The sequence below is a fragment of the Rhinoderma darwinii genome, chromosome 9 (assembly GCF_050947455.1).
Source record: "Rhinoderma darwinii isolate aRhiDar2 chromosome 9, aRhiDar2.hap1, whole genome shotgun sequence".
NCBI lineage: Eukaryota > Metazoa > Chordata > Amphibia > Anura > Rhinodermatidae > Rhinoderma > Rhinoderma darwinii.
The window spans coordinates 32,329,203-32,348,902 of NC_134695.1; the positions used below are offsets into that span (position 1 = coordinate 32,329,203).

General features: G+C 41.0%; 1 protein-coding gene across 1 annotated transcript in view; it reads left to right on the forward strand.

Annotated features, from left to right (window-relative positions):
- The window catches only part of SLC12A4 (solute carrier family 12 member 4), a 111,567-nt gene that overhangs the window by 83,912 nt on the left and 7,955 nt on the right, over positions 1-19,700 (forward strand). The window contains exons 18-21 of the mRNA XM_075836908.1: positions 4,001-4,196; positions 4,756-4,925; positions 12,802-12,933; positions 19,375-19,482. Of these exons, the coding sequence (XP_075693023.1) occupies positions 4,001-4,196; positions 4,756-4,925; positions 12,802-12,933; positions 19,375-19,482 (606 nt within the window). The remainder of the gene's footprint in view (positions 1-4,000; positions 4,197-4,755; positions 4,926-12,801; positions 12,934-19,374; positions 19,483-19,700) is intronic.

Here is a 19,700-nt window from a genome sequence, read left to right on the forward strand (position 1 = left end):
TAATGGCACATGGGAGAACATAGGACTTAATAATTAAAGGGGTTATAACACCATAGCAACTTATCTACTATAAGTGTTATCAACTATAGCTTATAAGTGTTTGATCGCTGGGGATCCCACCGCTGGAGAATCGGAGTCCAGAGTTTTTGGGGTTTCTGTGGAACAATAATGTGTAACGTTATTCTACTGTTCAGAACGAATATGCCACTACCAAGTTTATATAGGTTTGAATGTTTTAGTACTTACTCTTGCAATAAAAACAAGGTTTATGGGAAAGATGAGGTCCTGCCTAAATAAAAGTTTAAAAATAATTTTATTAGTATAGTATTAAAAATAGGGCACTAATGCCAAAAATACTGAGTATAGGCGTTGGCAAAACAGATCCAAGGTCCCTGATAGAGTGTCAGGCAAAAGCTAATAATTGGTAAACCTTCAAGTCAATACAACACTAGACAGGGGTAGTGATTCACACCAGTTATCAGTGTCTCCGTGCACGCCGGAGAATACAAAACTAACAGCATAATATGTGCTGTTCGGCAGTTGTTTAATAAATTAAAGCAATTCAAAACCTCTGAGGACGCTCCCCTGTATCTACAGGGTTGCAGAAACGCGTTGGGACGTTGCTTACTTGTGGTATACAGACCATATTTATAATTTCTAGGGTCCTCTGTTTTTATGTTTAAAGTGGTGCACGTTTTTTATCAGTGCATACAGGACATTCTAATGAGGCTGGGTGATTTTGTATCGCTATGGCAAATGGACGAGTAGTGTGAATCACTACCCCTGTCTAGTGTTGTATTGACTTTAAGGTTTACCAATTATTACCTTTTGCCTGACACTCTATCAGGGACCTTGGATCTGTTTTGCCAACGCCTATACTCAGTATTTTTGGCATTAGTGCCCTATTTTTAATACTATACTAATAAAATTATTTTTAAATGTTTATTTAGGCAGGACCTCATATTTAACAATTAAACGTACACTATTTACATTGAAACTATTGGAATTTATCTATTTATGGGAAAGATGTAAAATGTTTGTGTTCCCACAACTTTTTTTTACCTATATGTAGACATAGCCGTATGAGGGCTTGTTCTATGCGGGTTGGGTTGTAGGTGCTATTGGTAAAGTTTTGGGGTGTATATAATATATTAAAAAAACTTTTTTTAAGAGGGGCTGAATTGGAGAAAAGCAATTCTGCCATCTTCTGTTTTTTTTTTGTTTTTTTTAACGCCATGCATTGTGCGGAATAAATATTATGTAAACTATCCTATGGGTCATTAGGATTGCGGTGGTGCCCTATATATAGTTTTTTTATTAACAATCTTCAGACCATAAAAAAAATAAAAATTCTGGAGAGACTATTTTCTAAACTGTATTAAACTTAATTGTGTTTATTTTCATATTCGTACCATTATGCACATGTTTTGTATAATGTTTTAGATCACTTATTATTCAATAGCATTATTGCCTGCCCGTGTATAGCAGACCTGGGGATCCCCCTCCCTCTGTCAAGCTTATTAAATGCTGCGGTCGCTATTGTCCACAGCATCTAAAGTGATAAACAGCCAGGCTTGTATTGTTGATCGCTTAAGTCATGGTGTCTCTATGTAAAGAAATTCATGACGTACATGTACGTCATGGAGCTTTAAAGGGTTAAAACAATCTTTAACCTAAAGGTGTACTCTAAGGCCTTATTCACACAAGCGTGTTTGTTTTGCGCATGTAAAAAAACCGCAACATTTTGTGCGCATTGCAGCGAAAAAAACTGAAGAGGGCGTTCTTCTTTTTCTCATTCTTTAGCAACTGTTGCGTGAATCACGAACAACACATGGATGTGTATCCGTGTGCTGTCCGTGACTTTCACGCACCCATTGACTTCAATGGGTGCGTGATGCGCAAAAAACGCACAAGCGGACACACGCTGCGTGAAAAACACAATGTCTGAATGGCCCCATTGAATTGCATAGGTCCGTGTGACTTCTGTTTTAACGCGCGTAACACGGGCGTGAAATACGCTCGTGTGAATAAGGCCTAAGGACTATTCTATTTCCTCAGGATAGGCCATCCATACCTGAGAGGGATTGATCAGCTCCCAGAACCTATGCCGATCAGCTGTTTTGAAGGGGCTTTTAATTTACCCCTGAGGAAGCCACATTTGTGGCGATAAGCGTGGGACATTCAGTCCCCTCTCTGATTATCATGGGTTTCTGCTGCTTCCAGCAAACGGTTTGATGCAATGTTTTCTACGGACTCATGCTTATACAATAGAAATGCATGTTTAGGGGAATTGGTGAAAGTGTGGGGATATTTCTTTGTTTGGCCACTTATCAGGGTGGCCACTCTCTTCCCCCCCCCCCCCACCCCAGATTTTGTTACACATGTCTAAGCTTTCTTAAGTGTTTTTATCATTCATGAGGTGTATTTACTGTGAATAAAATTTATACTTTTGTGATCTACATAGTGGTTCTATAGTATTTATTCTTTTTTGCCTTATATACATACCCGTTTGTGCTTTGTGGTAAATATGCCAAAACATAATGTAAAATAAAGAATAGGTCATGGATATCAGGATAGGAATAGGTATAAGTGGCAGGTTGACGGATTCAACTATCTACTGGAACATGAAGCAGTATGGTCTCTAAGAACACACCATGCTCTGCCCAATTTGTGAGTATGGCCATTTTTTGTGTTTTTAATCTTATTATATGTCCCACTTTTTTTTCTGTGGATAGCTTCAAGTTTGGAACGGAAAGTTCCAGTTAGGGACTCGCAAGTGTGGGGATCCGTGACGAGGATTGCGAGCTTGCGTTCTTTTGGCCAAAATTACAACCAATACCCCCCATGTATTTTCCATGTTTACTTGTATTATATTTACTACTTTTTGGACGCAGCCAGGTCTTCAATGCTGGGAGAGCATGGTGTGTTGCGGTCTGGCATAGCAAGCAGGGCAGCCCGCTCTATGTACTACCATGGCGTTACAAATAGGCTGCTACCAGGCTATATAGGCTGTGCCTCATGATTTACGCATTAGCCCTCCATGTTTTACACACTGCACCCACACTTCATGCATCACTCACGTTCCTGACCCTTTTAGTACTGCCCCCTATATTTTACACTTTATTCACCACTCACTATACTCAGTACTGCCCCCTATATTTCACACATATTATTACTACTTGCACATTATACACTATTCATTTACTTTTTACTACATATCCCATGCACCACACGCCACTCCCCTCAAGGCTAGTGGGAGTGGCTATTATTATTTAAACACACCTGTGCACTTTCCTTCAGCGGCATTTTTGACCTGGCTGCGTCCTGTTGGGATTATACCTGCCCAATTTGTGAGTATGGCCATTTTTTGTGTTTTTAATCTTATTATATGTCCCACTTTTTTTCTGTGAATGGGGAGAAGTGTAGGACGCTGATTGGTCAGCGTCATACACTTCTCTCCACGACGCCCACTTGGTCAAAAAGTAAAACACGCCCAGTTGTCCATTAAGAAACTCATTAGCATAAAGCTAAAATAGGTCATAACTCAGTCAAAAATGATTGTTTTTCTAAATAAAAACACTGCTGTAATCTACATTACAGCGCCGATCATATTATGTACAATATACTACATATAATGTACTTATAAAGTGTTGGCAGAGTGGGGGAGATGCTCGTTTAGAGCGCCCATCACTGGTAAACTTATCGATACCTAGCGCTACATCATCTAGCAGTTTCATCTTATTAACAGTGCCTCATCATCCCCTTTCCACCCTCTGGTCTCAACGTCGCCCATGCGGACTGTATAAGGAGGCTCTGCAGGCTCGGCTCCTGTCTCCACTGTTACCTTCTGATTTACGAAAATATGCTCATGTTTACATTTTAGGTGGAATAGCTCTAGAAAATTGTTTTATACACAATACTGGAGTGGAGTTATCTATCCTTATGTATTAAATAGTTTTTGTATTGCCTCAAATTCAAATATGTTTTCTGATCGTTTCAGACTATAAAAAATATGATGGAAATAGAGAAAGTTAAAGGTTTCTGCCAGGTGGTGGTTACCAATAAAACTAGAGAAGGAATTTCACATTTGATCCAGTCATGTGGACTTGGAGGAATGAAGCACAACACTGTAATGTTGGGGTGGCCTTATGGCTGGAGACAAAGTGAAGATCCACGTTCATGGAAAACCTTCATTGGCAAGTCTTGATTATTTTGCAGCAATAATTAACTTGCCTAAAGTGGCATTACTTTAATGTTATGTCATCACACTAGAATATTATTATTGGTGGGGGGTCTGTCCTCTGCTGCTCTCACTCATACAGAGAACGAAGGGATGAAGATTAACTTTATTCCTGCAAAGTGGGATTCCCATTTACCAACTGTGTAAAGAACGGCTACACTACTTCATGTGTCATCACTTCTAATGGAGGGAAAACCTGTGGATGATACTTCTCATCAGAATGCCCAGCTAGTAAAAGTATTAAAAACGCCCCGATGTACGCACATAATACACGCCCACTTGGAATTTTACTTTTAAACACACCCACTTGGACTTTTGCAAGCCTCATTTGCATAACTACAAAAATGGTCATAACTTGGCCAAAAATGCTCGTTTTAAAAAAATAAAAACGTTACTGTAATCTACATTGCAGCGCCTATCTGCTGCAATAGCAGATAGGGGTTGCAAAATCTGGTGACAGAGCCTCTTTAACTTAACATTTCTGTCAACGTAGCTTTTTTTTTTCTTTCATACAGAAACCGTACGGTGCACAACAGCCGCTCATTTAGCACTGATGGTTCCTAAAAATGTCCCTTTCTATCCAAGCAACCATGAACGTTATCTAGAAGGAAATATTGATGTCTGGTGGATTGTACATGATGGTGGGATGCTTATGCTGCTGCCATTCCTTCTAAAACAACATAAGGTATTTTTTTTTTTTTTATATTTGTGTTTTTTATATTTTTACAAATAACAAATTCTATATAAGGCCCCATGCACACGACCGTGCCCGCAATCACGGCCCGCGATTGCGGGCACGGCCGGCCGCTGACTAACAGCCGCATTTTCGGGCCGTGCTCCCATACAAAGTATGGGAGCACGGCCCGCAAAATGCGAAAGAACGGACATGTTCCATAATTCCCGGAACATTTCCACGGCACTTGACACCCTTCCGTAGTGCTACGGAAAGGTGTCCGTGTTCAATGAAAGTGAATGGCTCCGTTTTTTTGCTGTCGTGTGCATGGGGCCTAACCCAGTGTTATTTTTTTGTAATGAGAATATTGACACAATCGAAAAATATGGACAAAAATATATAAATATAAAAAGGTAACCTAACCGTGAGGCAGATGATTTCAGAATAGAAATTTATATTGATTGTTACGTGCAAAAAACTTAATCTAAATGAGTGATGAATTTTTATATCATATATTTAATATATTTTTCAACATATACAGTATAATGTATAAAAAAAATATTTCTTAAGACTACAATATTTTCTTACTTGGAAATAAACATTGTCTAAATGACCACAGAAAAATATTTTAAAACAAACACCATACATATTGTAAGATGTTATGTGATCCTATAAACTTCTAATGGACAAATCATCCCATGGATGAAAATAATTCTTAATGTTTGTATTTATGCAACATTCGCATATACTGGATATTTCAAGATCTCTGTCAGTAAATGTATATGTTCTTGTCTACATCCAGAGGCTGAAACCCAGACAGGCCTAATACTGTACTTCTCACAATTGAAAGGCAGCTAGAGTGCTATCCAATCTAGGCAATTCTCTGTAAGGTAAAATTCTTGGATTCCAGACCGTCACAAACAGCGCTGTTTCTCACCGCTCCTCGCTCCAGAACCATTCTCCTGCATCCACAGAAGTCGCACGGTATTGCTAGGCGAGCAGCGTATGTCATTGGTGTCACTCCCAAAACACAGTTTTATCCTGGAACATGTCTAATTAAATCTATTTGCGTAAGCAATCAATACACTGTGTAGGAAAACATCCATAAGATAAAATTGCCCCCCCACACATAGGAACCAATGACAACTAGGATAGAACACGAGAGGGAGTGAAAGGGGAAAAAAAACAACAAAACTATGAATGAGGTACTGAGCTATGCTAAACTTTGGTACTCCAGCTAGGAGGGCTGTGTATTTTACAGTATCTTGTGCAGTGGATCCAGTTGTACCAGGCTTTGTAGAATTTTTCATGTGAATTATGGATAGTTGCAAACCGATGCTCCATCCGAATACCTACTTGTAGTTTACCAAACCACAGACTAATGGATGGTACAGTGGTCTGACACTAGAGTCGGGACACAAGCTCAGGCAGCATTGATTGATTGTCGGATCACCGACCTTTTGTAGTATGATATGGGAACGATTCTGGAATGGAGTAGGAACGGGGCAGTAGTGCGAGGCAGTGGGTGATCAGTAAATTCGGAAGTGATATGCCACACCTCATCCCAAGTTGTAGATAACATAGGACATTCCCAAAAGATATGTATCAAAATACCACACAAGGTTCCCCTCCGAAATAAATATTTTAACCCGTTAGAAGTGACACATGTCTACATCTACACATACGTGTCTTTTTGTTTTAACCCCTTCCTGTGAATAGCGACCATAATTAGACAGAGGGCGGGGCCTTCCTCTGTCACCCAATCCACCCCCCGCGATACTATTGTGTTGCCATTGGATTGTCATGACATGATCTATTAGTGTCATTCTATTCTGACTTTGTTCGGCATGGAACCACACCTTCTGCTACAGCTTGCATTAATTTACTCCTCCTGTGCTGCATTTCTCCCAACTGTCCCTTACCTTTATACCAACATGATCTAGAATTTTAAAGTGAAATAATTCAAAGACACATATATTTGATGTGAATCAGAAACAAACACCCAAATGATCAATAGTGCTCCCATAGCACAAGTCAGAAAAAGTATGTACAAATGATAATGCCACATATCATTTTCCATTTAGTCTCCCATGACGGGACCACCTAGAGGTTGACCATTGACCTCTGTAGGAACAGGAATAGAGATATTAAAAGGCCACTCCCTCAACCTCCTACCATTGGTTCCTGTCCCTACTGCGGTTAGGTTAGAGAGAGGTCTCCCTGGAACGCCAGGGGGAGGCAAAATGGAAAAGAAAAAAGTTTTCTTAAGGGCATTGAGAATACCTGGATCGGGGGGTTCTGCCACCTTTTTCCTCATCCAAAAATGTTATATTCCCACTCAGCGGTCCCTTGGAGGGCCTCTGAATGCCATTCCCCGCTCTCCTGCGGCTTCTTGAGGCTAAAGCCGAGTGTAGATAAATGGTTCAGATGGCGGTGACGTGAGCGTATGGTGTCGTAACTGCATGGGACACAGGACACTAAAAGTACGTCAATCTGGGTCAGGGAGCGCACGCTGCATTTTAAAGGAGAAACACCACGTTAGCGGCTTATGATCTGAGGTCTGTTTCTCTTGGCTGCAGCATGTCTTGACCGAGAACTGAAGTACAGAGTTCACACTCTGGAATTGAGCTCATCACTGTTTCTGTATTGTGAGGATGCCCTGGGGAAAAAAATTTCATTCACTGATCCATTTATTTTAGCTCTGTAATGTATTGGGTTGTTGCATGACTGTTGCTCTCCTTTCCCTTAGGGGGACAAGGATGGCACTCAAAAAGAAAAAGTGGAATCTACAAAATCTTGTAGATGTGCTATTTGTGTAAAAATGCTAGCTGAACCTTGAGGCCACTCTTAAAATGTATGGGATTGTTGGACAAGGTAATCCCTACACTTCAGGCTAGCAGGAAAAAAAATACTTTCGCTAAATCCAAATTACATGTTTGGAGTCTATATCCAAACAATTCAGGTGGTGATTTTACCGTTTCTTTGTAAAGATACAAAGTATGGGAAAGAACATGAATTCCATTGAGTGGATGTAAGAAGAACTGTTCTGCGATATCTTCAGACTAAGGGCTTGAGAATAGAGTCAAATATTTTAATTCAATTCTGTGTTAAAAAAAAAAGTAACCAAGGACGCAATACCGAGATGGGTAAGATCCACAATTAGAGTGCTACTCGCAGCAAAATTTGTAGACCTAAAAGGAAAATAATTGCCTATTCCACTCTTGCCGTGGCTTCTTCTGGCTGGAGAAAGCAGGAGCATCCATGTAACAGATCTGCAAAGCAGCAACATGGTCCAGCTTACATACTTTTATAAAACATTATTGTTTGGACTTCAGAATAAATTTCCTTTTGGACGTAAAAACCTTCAGGCTATTTTCACTTCCCAAACCACTCATCTGGAAAGTGTTCAATGGGGACGAAATGGAAAATAAGAATATGTTCTCACCGATAATTTGTTTCCATGAGTCTTCTATTATATACTATTATATACTAGTCCTTCTCAATTAATTTGAATATCATCAAAAAGTTAATTTATTTCAGTAATTCAATTCAAAAAGTGAAACTCATATATTCTATAGATTCATTACATACAGTGATTTATATCCAGCATTTTTTTCTTTTAATGTGATGTTTATGGTAACAGTTGTTGAAATCCCAAAATTTAGTGTCTCAGAAAATTAGAATATTATATAAGCCCAATTTAAAAAATTATTTTTAATACCGAAATGTTGGCTTACTGAAAAGTATTTACAGTATATGCACTCAATACTTGGTCGGGGTTCCTTTTGCATGAATTACTGCATCAATGCGGCGTGGCATGGAGGCGATCAACCTGTGGCACTGCTGAGGTGTTATGGAAGCCCAGGTTGCTTTGATAGCGGCCTTCAGCTCGTCTGCATTGTTGGATCTGGTATCTCCTCATCCTCTTGACAATACCACATAGATTCTCTATGGGGTTTAGGTCAGGCGAGTTTTCTGGCCAATCAAGCACAAGGAAACTGTGGTTATTAAACCAGGTATTAGTACTTTTGGCAGTGTGAGCAGGTGCCAGGTCCTGCTGGAAAATTAAATCCGCATCTCCATAAAGCTTGTCAGCAGGGGGAAGCATGAAATGCTCTAAAATTTCCTGATGGGCGTCTGTGTTGACTCTGGACTTGATATAACACAGTGGACCAACACTGTTGCTCTGTGGTCTAAAGTCCTGTTTTCAGATGATAGTAAATTTTGCATTTCATTTGGAAATCAAGGTCCCAGAGTCAGGAGGAAGAGTGGAGAGGCACTAAATCCAAGTTGCTTGCGGTCCAGTGTGAAGTTTCCACAGTCAGTAATGGTTTGGGGAGCCATGTCATCTGCTGGTGTTGGTCCATTACGGCTGCTAATGACTGATCCGTGAAACACGGACCGCACACGGATAGCTTCCGTGTGCAGTCCATTCACCAAATGAATGAAAAGGCAGAGACTGTTCCGTCAAAAACGGACAAGAGTAGGACCGGTCCTATTTTTGTCTGAATGGCCACATGGTTCCATTAAAACAACGGAAGTGTTAAAAAAAATAAATGGATAGCACACTGAAGAAAATAACCGAAGTGGGCATGAGGCCTTAATAGGAGCACAAAGATACCAGACCTGGGGCTCTTCATTTAGGCCCCCAGGCTTCCATAACAACCATCGACACCACTCGCTGGAGTAGGCAGTCCCCTCTTCCTAACGGCTTAGATGCCACGGTCGCTATTGACCACGACATCTATGGGGTTAAACAGGCGGATAGTATGAAGCAGGGTCGAGCCCGCTCCATACAACCCCTTAATGGCTGTCACATACAGTTACGTGACATTGCAGTAAGGGGTTAATGACGAATGGCATTGAGAGTTATAACTAGTCTAGCAAGGAATAACTTGTAATTGATTGAGAGAGGTTCAATTTGATGGACTTGTGTCTTTTTCTCAACCTATGTAACCCTTTGTTTATTTTTGGGGAAAATTAGCTGCTGCATTATCATTTGTACACACTTTTTCTGACGTATTTTATTGGGGCACTATTGATTTTTTTGGGTGTTATTTCACTTTACACTTTTTGATTTATGGATTCCTTTTTAAATATATATTTTCCTATTTTTATTATTATTTTTTTATTTATATTTTAGTTAGTTCCAGTATATGAGCGGAGCATGTCTAAATCTATGATTCAATGTTTTGCATGGATTTTTTTTTCTAGATTTACAAAAATATAGGGACACCTACACATTAGACCTACAGGAGCCTTTATGACATCTCATTTTAAATCCATAGACCTCTGATATGGAGTTGGTCCTTCCTTTGCAGCTAAAACCGTTTCCACTCTTCTGGGAAGGCTTAAAAGATTTCAAGTGTGTCTGTGGGAATTTTTGCTTATTCTTCCAGGAGATCATTTGTGAGGACAGACATTGATGTTGGAGGAGAGGGCCTGGCTTGCAATCTCAGTTCTAGTACATCCCAGAGGCGCTCAGGATTGAGTTGGGCACTCTGCGGGCCTGTCGAGTTCTTCCACGCCAAACTCAGCCAACCATGCCTTTATGGACCTTGCTTTGTGCACCGGGGCTCAGTCCTTCTGGAAAGAAATGGGCCTTTCCCAAACTGTTCCCACAAAGTAGGAAGCATACAATTATCCAAAATGTCTTGGTATGCTGAAGCATTAAGATTTCCCTTCACTGGATCAAAGGGACCTAGGCCAAACCCTAAATAAACAACCCCATAGCATTATCTCTCCTCCACCAAACTTTATAGTTGGCACAATGCAGTCAGGCAGGTAACATTCTCCTGGCATTCGCCATACCCAGACTCGCCCTTCAGTGTCGGATAGATAAGGGTGATTCGTCACTCCACAGAAGACGTTTCCACTGCTGCAGAGTCCAGTGTGGCAGGCTTTTGGCCCCATGCACACAAACGTATTTTTGTGACCGCAATTCATTTCAATGGGCCCATGCACACGATCGTGGTTTCCACAGTCCGTTCATTGCCCTGGAGCATGGACCGCAAAAAGATAGGACATGTCTTATTACGGCCGCATTTTGCGGTCCAGGCTCGTTGAAATGAATGCACACGGAAATGTGCACGGCCCGTGATTTTCAGGCGGCTGACACTCCGCGGCCGTCCGAGCTGCAAATCACGGGCCGTGCACACTACTATGGTCGTGTGCATGTTATGAAGGCCTTCCCAGATGAGTGGAAATAGTTTTAGCTGCAAAGGGGGGACCAACTTCATTTTAATGTCTATAGATTTAGAATCGGATGTCATTAAAGCTTCACTTTGCAATAATACCACTCACAGTTGATCGTGGAATACCTAGGAGGGAAGAAATTTCACAAACTGACTTGTTGCAATGTTCGATTTCAGTGAGCTCTTTAGAACGACCCATTATTTCACAAATGTTTGTAAAGGCGACCGTATGGTGCTTGATTTTATAAACCTGTGGCAATGGGACTGAATAAAACACCTGAATTCAATAATTAAAAGGTGTGTACAAATATTTTTGTCCATATAGTGTATATGCATGGTTCTCAACGTAAATTGCTCTATATATAATTTATCCATTAAAAGGTTTTAGAGCGATTGGACCTTTTTCTATTTTTATTATGGTCCATGGCATCATGAGTCCCAAGTGTTTGGGTGTTATTAATTGTTTTTAAATGTGGCACTGTTGTTGTTTTCAACAAAATAAAATGAATGTAATTTTTGTGTGATCAACTTTGAGCATGCCTCAATTATATTCCCATGTTTTTTTTCCTGTTTGATCCTGTGTAGTACATTTGATTGCAATCGAAATCACCAGCCTAATATTGTGTAGGTCTCCCTTGTGCCACCATAATATCTCTGATCTGTAAAGGCATGGATTCCATATGACCTATAAAGTTTTCATGTGGTATGTGGCACCAAGTCATTAGCTGCAGATCCTTTAGTCTTGTGAATTGCGAGGTGGGGCCTCCATGGATTGGACTTTTTATTCCAGCATATCCCACAGATGCTCAATTGGATTAAGATCTGGAGAATTTGAAGGCCAAGTCAATATGTTTAGCTCTTTCTCATGTCCAGATCCCTGACTTATTTCCGACACCAAATCAGACAATATACATGCCCTCTCTGCTCCCGGCTCTAGTTCAGCATCGGGAGCCACTGCACTGGGTCACGACGGACAGGGGCTACCGGAGCTGAAAAGGAGCCAAGAGTAAGGAGGGTAAATATACAGGCTATTCTCTATTTGATAACTACCGATTTATTTAGTTTATTTATTTTCAATGTGAAAGAGGCTCCTGCTGGGCCCCCCTGCATGCTGCTCCTGGCGCAAGTACCAAGGTAGAAAGCTACACAACAATGTAAAAAACGTAAACTCAATAATTAAAAGGGATGTCCACATACTTTTGGCCAAAAAGCATATTTTACTTACACAAATACATTGTAGAAATTCAAGTTAGGAGAGAGATTGTATATGTCTCAGAGTATTTCCTAGACAGTATGTAATTTATATCCACCTCATCTTTTTCATCCATTCTCCATTTTAAACCCGTAAGAACACCTAAAACCAGAGCTCTTCCTGCCAATAGACAGCCAGTAGGTGCACCCACTAGATGCCACCCCCCCCTCCATTTCTTGTTTCTTGGGCCAAGTGGTTACCCATGCTGTATGCTACTGTGGGCACTTGAACTCCACTGGCAATTAAGAGGGCTTACATGCCAACAGTTTACTAAAGTGCAGTTAATCTTTTGGTGCTCTGATCAGCGGACTGTTAAGTAGCAACACCCACTGTTAGCTTGACATTTTATTTTAGATGCCCAAAAATATATAACTAGCTGTTGACCGGTTCTGTTTAAGTGTTGAGATTTCTGGTGAATAAATGTTTTCTGCCTATTTCACAGGTTTGGAAAAAATGCAGAATGAGAATTTTTACTGTAGCACAAATGGATGACAACAGCATCCAAATGAAGAAAGACCTTGCAACCTTCCTCTATCATCTGAGAATAGAAGCTGAAGTAGAAGTGGTTGAAATGGTAAGACAATGGGAAATTTTGTCCTTTAGCTAAATTTAAAGGGGTATTCACATCTTACAATGTGATGACTTATTTTTAGGATATGCCATCACTTTATGATCTGTGTGAGTCTGACCTTTGAGAAATCTCACCGATCCTGAAAATGAAGGGGCCACAGAGCTAAAACATGGGGAAGCAGCCACGCCCCATTAAGAATGGTGTAGAGCAGCGCCTCTCAAATTGTGGCATAATTATGGCGCAAGACCCCCTTTACATCTGAAACCGCTTTAACTCTTCTCGGAAGGCTTTTTACAAGATTTTGGAGTGTCTGTAGGAATTTTTGCCCATTTATCCAGAAAAGCATTTGTGAGGTCATTCATTGATGTTGGACGAGAGGGCCTGGTTCGCAATCTCCGTTCTAGTTCAGATTTGAGGTGGGGACCCTGTGCGCCAGCCAAGTTCTTCCACACCAAACTCACCCAACGATGCCTCTATGGGCCTTGCTTTGTACACTGGGGCACAGTCATGCCGGAAAGAAATGGGTCTTTCCCAAACTGTTCCCACAAAGTTGGAAGCATACAATTATCCAAAATGTCTTGGTATGCTGAAACCTCAAGATTTCCCATTACTTGAACGAAGGGGCCTAGGCCAACCCCTGCAAAACAACCTCATTGCATAATCCCTCCCCCACTAAACTTTACAGTTGGCACAATGCAGTCAGGCAGGTAACGTCGTCCTGGCATTCGTCAAACCCGAATTCGCCCATCAGATTGCCAGCTAGGGAAACGTGGTTCACCACTCCACGGAACACATTCACTGCGCCAGAGTCCATTTGCGGTGTGCTTTACACCACTCAATGCGATGCTTGGCATTGTGCTTGGTGATGTAAGGTTTGCATGCAGCTGCTCAGCCATGGAAACCTATGACGTGAAGCTCCATGCGCACAGTTTCTGTGCTGATGTTCTTTCCAGAGGAAGTTTGGTACCCTGCACTTAACGAGTCAGCAGAGCATTGGCGACTTTTATGAACTGTGCGCTTTAACACTCCGCTCTGTTACTATACGTGGTCTGCCACTTTATGCCTGAGTTTTTGTGGTTCCTGCAATAATACCACTCAAAGTTGATTGTAGAATATCTAGGAGGGGAGAAATTTCTCAAACTAATTTGTTGGAACGGTATCATCCTATTACAGTACTAAGCTAGAATTCAGTGAGCTCTGTAGAATGACCCATTCTTTCACAAACGTTTGTAAATGCAGACTGCATGGCTAGGTGTTTTGATTTTATACACCTGTGACAATGGGAATGAATGAAACCCTGAATTCAATAAATAAAAGGTCTGTCCCAATACTTTTTGTCCATATAGTGTATCAACAATCAGTCTCTTCTTTTTTTTTTTTTTTTTTTTTTTTTTTTTTCCCTAGCTTTAGCCCCAGGTCACAACACTTTTATTTTTCTTTTGTAATGTATTAGTTCTTGAACTGTGTTTTTTTTAAAAAAAATAAAGCTGCGCTTGGCTATGTTCACATCTGCGTTGGAGCCTCCACCGCTGATTCCGTCACCTTTAACAAGAAAATAGTGCAGCATGCCTTTCCTGATTTATTTCAATTCTTCCCCCCTCTCCACAATCTGATCTGCTGTGTACAACCTCCTCCCCTCCATACTGCTATCTCTATGGCTGCGTTCATCAAAACTCCTCTACATGCTGCAGAATTTTTTTAACACAGAAATTGACCTACGGTGCAGATATTAGAATCCGCAGCCTGTTCATTTCTCTTGTGGATTTCACCCCCTTCAATGAGAGGAATGAATTCTGCAGAAAATTTGCATTCAGAAAGTGAATCAACAATTAGAAAAAATGGCAGCGCAAAAGTGTACATAGCAACATTTTTAATAGAATAAATGATAGTATAGAATCCCTATGTATGTTTATATTCAATTATCTGCAATATCTTAAATTTACATTGCATTTTCAAGACCTACTCAAATGATCTGAAGTCATACATATTCTCCTCTTACACATTATATGGTTGAGCAGGACCTAATAATGATAAGCTGCGGTTATGAAATGCATGAAATTGTATCTATTATCTCGTTAGCATTAAAGGTGCAAGTCCTGATACGCTCAGCCAGGGACCCCATATGGATTCTAATTTTTTAATAGCATTACGTTTGACATATACAGTTTTTTCCAATATAATAATTTTATTCACTTTAGCAATGGAGTCACTCCTAGTTGGCGGGGCGCCTTGTATCCAGTGGGATGCAATACGTTTTCTTGCTATGTAAAGTAATCTTGAGACAGCAAGCCTACCCAAGACATGTACATGTACATGCGTAGCACACCACAAAATGCATTCCAGAGGAGTCCCTTGAAGTGTGATCCCATATGCGTCATTAATTAGTTTCATTATCGCAGCCCAATAGGGTGTTAAATGTGTACACGACCACAACATATGTATATTATCAGCTTCCTCTTCCGAACACCTGGGAAAATTAGTCACCGCGTATGCCAATATCGAAAAGGAGTTTAGGTGTTTTATATACTTTATGAATAATGTATAGTTGTAAAAAGGCGCCCAGCCTCCCTAAGAGAAACGTTCAGAACAGCTTCCATTATATTCGACCATTGTTCTTCAGAAATTAGACCCATATCACATTCCCACTTACGAGAGGTAAGCATGGGGTGTTTGTACAAAAATTTTCCTTGTAATAATTGATAAATGGTGGAAATGACACCAGAGGTGCCACTCCAATTGTTCAATATAACCAACAGACTGTCTGAATGTATAGTCACATCAGTGGATTCAAGCTGGGCATCGTACGCATTTCTGATCTGTAAATACTTATAAAAAGAACTATGTGGCAAGCTATATTCATCCTGTATCTGTTGATCTGTTTTAAACGTATCAGCATGAAGTAACTGCGACAATCGAAAGACGCCAGCCAACCTCCACCTCTCAAAGCCCTCAAGGGAGAAGAACTCCTGCAATGCCGATTGCCCCAAATAGGTGTATAAGCCGACACTCTCCTATAGCTCTAATTGACCTTGCTTTTTCCCAAAACGTATGCATTCGGTTATAGCTAGGCTTGTTTTTGCTCAAAAGCAAAGCATTTCCATCTTCAAAAACTGATAACCATACATATGAACCAAATTGCATTTGTAAGATCGCACCATTAGAACCATTCGGTACATTTCCCCCCCAACCCTTGAAATGTTGACATTGGGATGCAAGGAAAAATAACCAAAGATTAGGTATGGCCAACCCGCCGTCCTGTTTTGGCCACTGTAAGATTTCTAATTTAAGTCTAGGTTGACCATTTCGCCATATTAAGTCCCGTAATAGGGCATTAACATGATAAAAATTATGTATAGGAATCCAGATAGGTGAATTATGCAAAATGTACAATATGGGATTATGCAAAATGTACAATATGGGATTGGCGAGAATCCTCGGAAGAGTGTGCAGTGGATCAACATGGAGCAAGTTTGACTTTTCCTAATTTATTTTAAAACCTGACAGTGTACCAAAATGTTCAATAAGGGATATTGCTGCTTCTATTAATCCGCTGACCTCTCCCAAAAAGAGAAGCATGTCATCAGTATACAGTGCCACTTTTTCCTGCCAAGATCCATGTGAGAATCCCTTAGCAACATTAGACAAACTTATAGTCGCTGCCAGTGGCTCCACTGCGATGGCAAACAATAGGGGTGACAGTGGACAGCCCTGTCTAGTTCCCCATTCAAGAGTGGTTTCAGCAGACAAACGTCCATTTGCCCGTATCCGAGCTTTAGGGCTAGAATACAGGACTTTAATCCATGAGATAAAGGAAGATCCGAATTCCATAGTTTCCAAGGTGCACTAAAGATACTGCCATTCCATGCTATCAAACTCTTTAGCAGCGTCTAGTGAGAAAATAGCTCTTTCACCAACATTATCTGCCTGTATGTAATGATAGGGGTAGGGAAACGGACAAGTGAGCCCTAATCTACCCGCCACTCTGTCCCTGCCTACTTGCAACGACCCGCCCTAGGCGACGGGGTACAACTGGGCGGCGGTCCCTACGCTCAGTAAGTGCACAAGACAAACATACAAGGGAATATAAAGCAAAGGGAAAGGGGCAGTTGCCCAAGGCAACACCGTGAGCAACAGAGTGGTGAACGAGCCAAGTCAAACCAGGAGAGCACGAGGTACAAAACGCAGAGCAGAAGAGTCGTCAGAAAGCCAGGGTCAGAATGGAGCAGGATCAAATTGTTAGGAGCTGTAGCTGGGCCAGGAAACCACACGGAAAGAATCGCAAGCAAGGAGGAACAGGAAAGGCAGGTATAAATAGACAGAGGGCGGGAGCTAGCAGAGTCTGGCCAGGCTGCGATAGGCTCTCCCACTCCTAAGCCTGCCAGCCTGAGTGGTGGAAGCTGGAGTCAGTCTCAGAGATAGACTCAGGTGAAGACTGATTAACTATGGAAGTTAACCCCGAAGCTGTGCCTGGCAGATCCTTTACAGTGTAACTGAAGATTTAGAAATAGGCGTCTCCGATTCATAGCAGTGGATTTTGAGGGCATAAAACCTGACTGATACGGGTGTATGACTGTAGATAAAACTTTATTGAAGCTAAGGCTAGAGCCTTCGCCAATATCTTAACATCAGTCGTAAGTAACGAAATCGGTCGATAAGATTCAGCTAACTGAGGATCTTTCCCCATTTCGGCAGGACCACAATAATGGCCTCTTGCATAAAAGCCGGCAAGGAACCATGAGTCAATGAATGCTGAAACACCTCTAATAATTTTGTTAACTGTACAGCATTGTATGTTTTATAAATTTCCACTGGCAAGCCATCTGCCCCAGGTGACTTATCATTAGCCGTCTGTCTGACAGCTTTTTCAATTCCTCCAGCATGAGCGGGGCATCAAATAGATCCTTAGCCTCGCTGGACAACTGAGATAATTGTGCACGAGCTAGGAATGAACAGATATAATTTCTTGAAGGATGCACCTTAGAGGTATATAGGTTAGAGTAAAATTTTTCCAAAACCCCTAATATATCTGATGTTTCAGTAACTATATTGCCCTGTACCGTTTTCAATGTGCCTATATGAGAAACATCTTATTTAGCCTTCGCGATCATTGCCAGCATATGACCAGCGTTCTCACTGTCTTCAAAAAATAAATAAAAATGTGTGCGTGAAACAGTCTTTCTGCCAGCTACTTCTAAAAGATGGAAATTTAATGCTTCTTGTGCGGTCTTTAGACTAGTTTTGATGTACCACAGTGGGTCTCGAAATAAAAGCCTCCTCAGACTTATGTAATTCCTAATGTAAATTTTTATCTATAGCCTTCGCTGCGGTTTTGTGCCCATTGATTGCTTGTATAAACAAGCCACGCAGATACGCCTTAATCGCCTCCCAGACATAGGGGACAGAAGAGGAACCACAATTAATGTCAAAATAATCCTCAATCCTGTGAGTAATGCATCCCTGCTTGTCAACCAGAGTGATCCAGAAGGGATTCAATTTCCACAACCGATGTCCAGTTAGACCACCATGAATATTAATGTCAACAGTGACCTTAAGTGGAGAATCATCAGATAAAGTTCTAGGGAGATATTCTAACTGACTGACCAAGGGTAGCATACTTTCATTACCTAAGGCCAAGTCTATCCTGGATAAAGAAGAGTAAGTGGATGAGCAACATGAGAATTATGATTATCATTATGATGGCTATATCCTCCTTCGTAGCACCCACCGTCATATTCATGGTGGATAGGGTAGCTTTACAATAGGTGATAGCCAAAAAAAGTCTCAGAGCGTGGGTTCACCACCCGCAGTCGGTTGCTGAGCAGGGAGTGTCCCATCCCTCGTTATACCATCAGGTTTTTTAGCAGGGCGGGAAGACTCTGCGTCCGCCAGCTCCTCATCTGAGGTGCCGGAGTCTGACATGCAATTCCAGATTTGCTGTCGGATGAAGTGCATCGGTAGTGCGTGCAAAGCGCTCCAACCTGGCAGCTATTGTGACTACCGGCTCCAAAGGTTGTGCCACAAGTACAGGAATTTCCTCCACGGCGCCATTTTGTCCCGTTCAGCGTTCCTCTGAGAGAATCTTGCCTTGCTTCTAGTCATATCTGCACACTCCCAGCTGTTGTCTGGTGTGACGGTAAGTAATCAGAAGCTAAATGTCCGTTCATGTGGGTAAAATTAATCACCTCGGGCAGAATATTCGGATACTTATCAGGATTTCTTGCAGGAGCTCTGAAACGTGCGTCTCACTACATGCTCAATCAGGCCATGCCCATCTGCAATATCTTAAATATATTTCACGTTTATCATTTACATAACAATGTACGTAGAGGGACAAACCTTTATTTTAGCATGGTTTCAAAATGCATTAATGTTCTATAGATTTTATTGAAATGGGTAGTACATGTTCGCCTCTGCATAATTATTGAAAACTTACATCTTTTTCAGAATAATAGTGATATTTCTGCTTACACATATGAAAGAACTCTAATGATGGAACAACGCTCTCAGATGCTTCGACAAATGCGCTTGACCAAGACAGAGAGAGATCGTGAGGTAGGTTTGATGTCTACTTCACGCTTTAAAAAAAATGAGAAATTGTACACCGATTCCTATGCTCCTACAAGTAATATTACAAATCCATCCTATTATATAATTTATTGTAAATTCACACAATTTGAATATAATAATAAACCTTTAAGGGGCTGTCCCATCTGAAGAACCTCTTTCGTTAATACCCTATTATTGTATACAGAAGTTATAATAAGGATCTT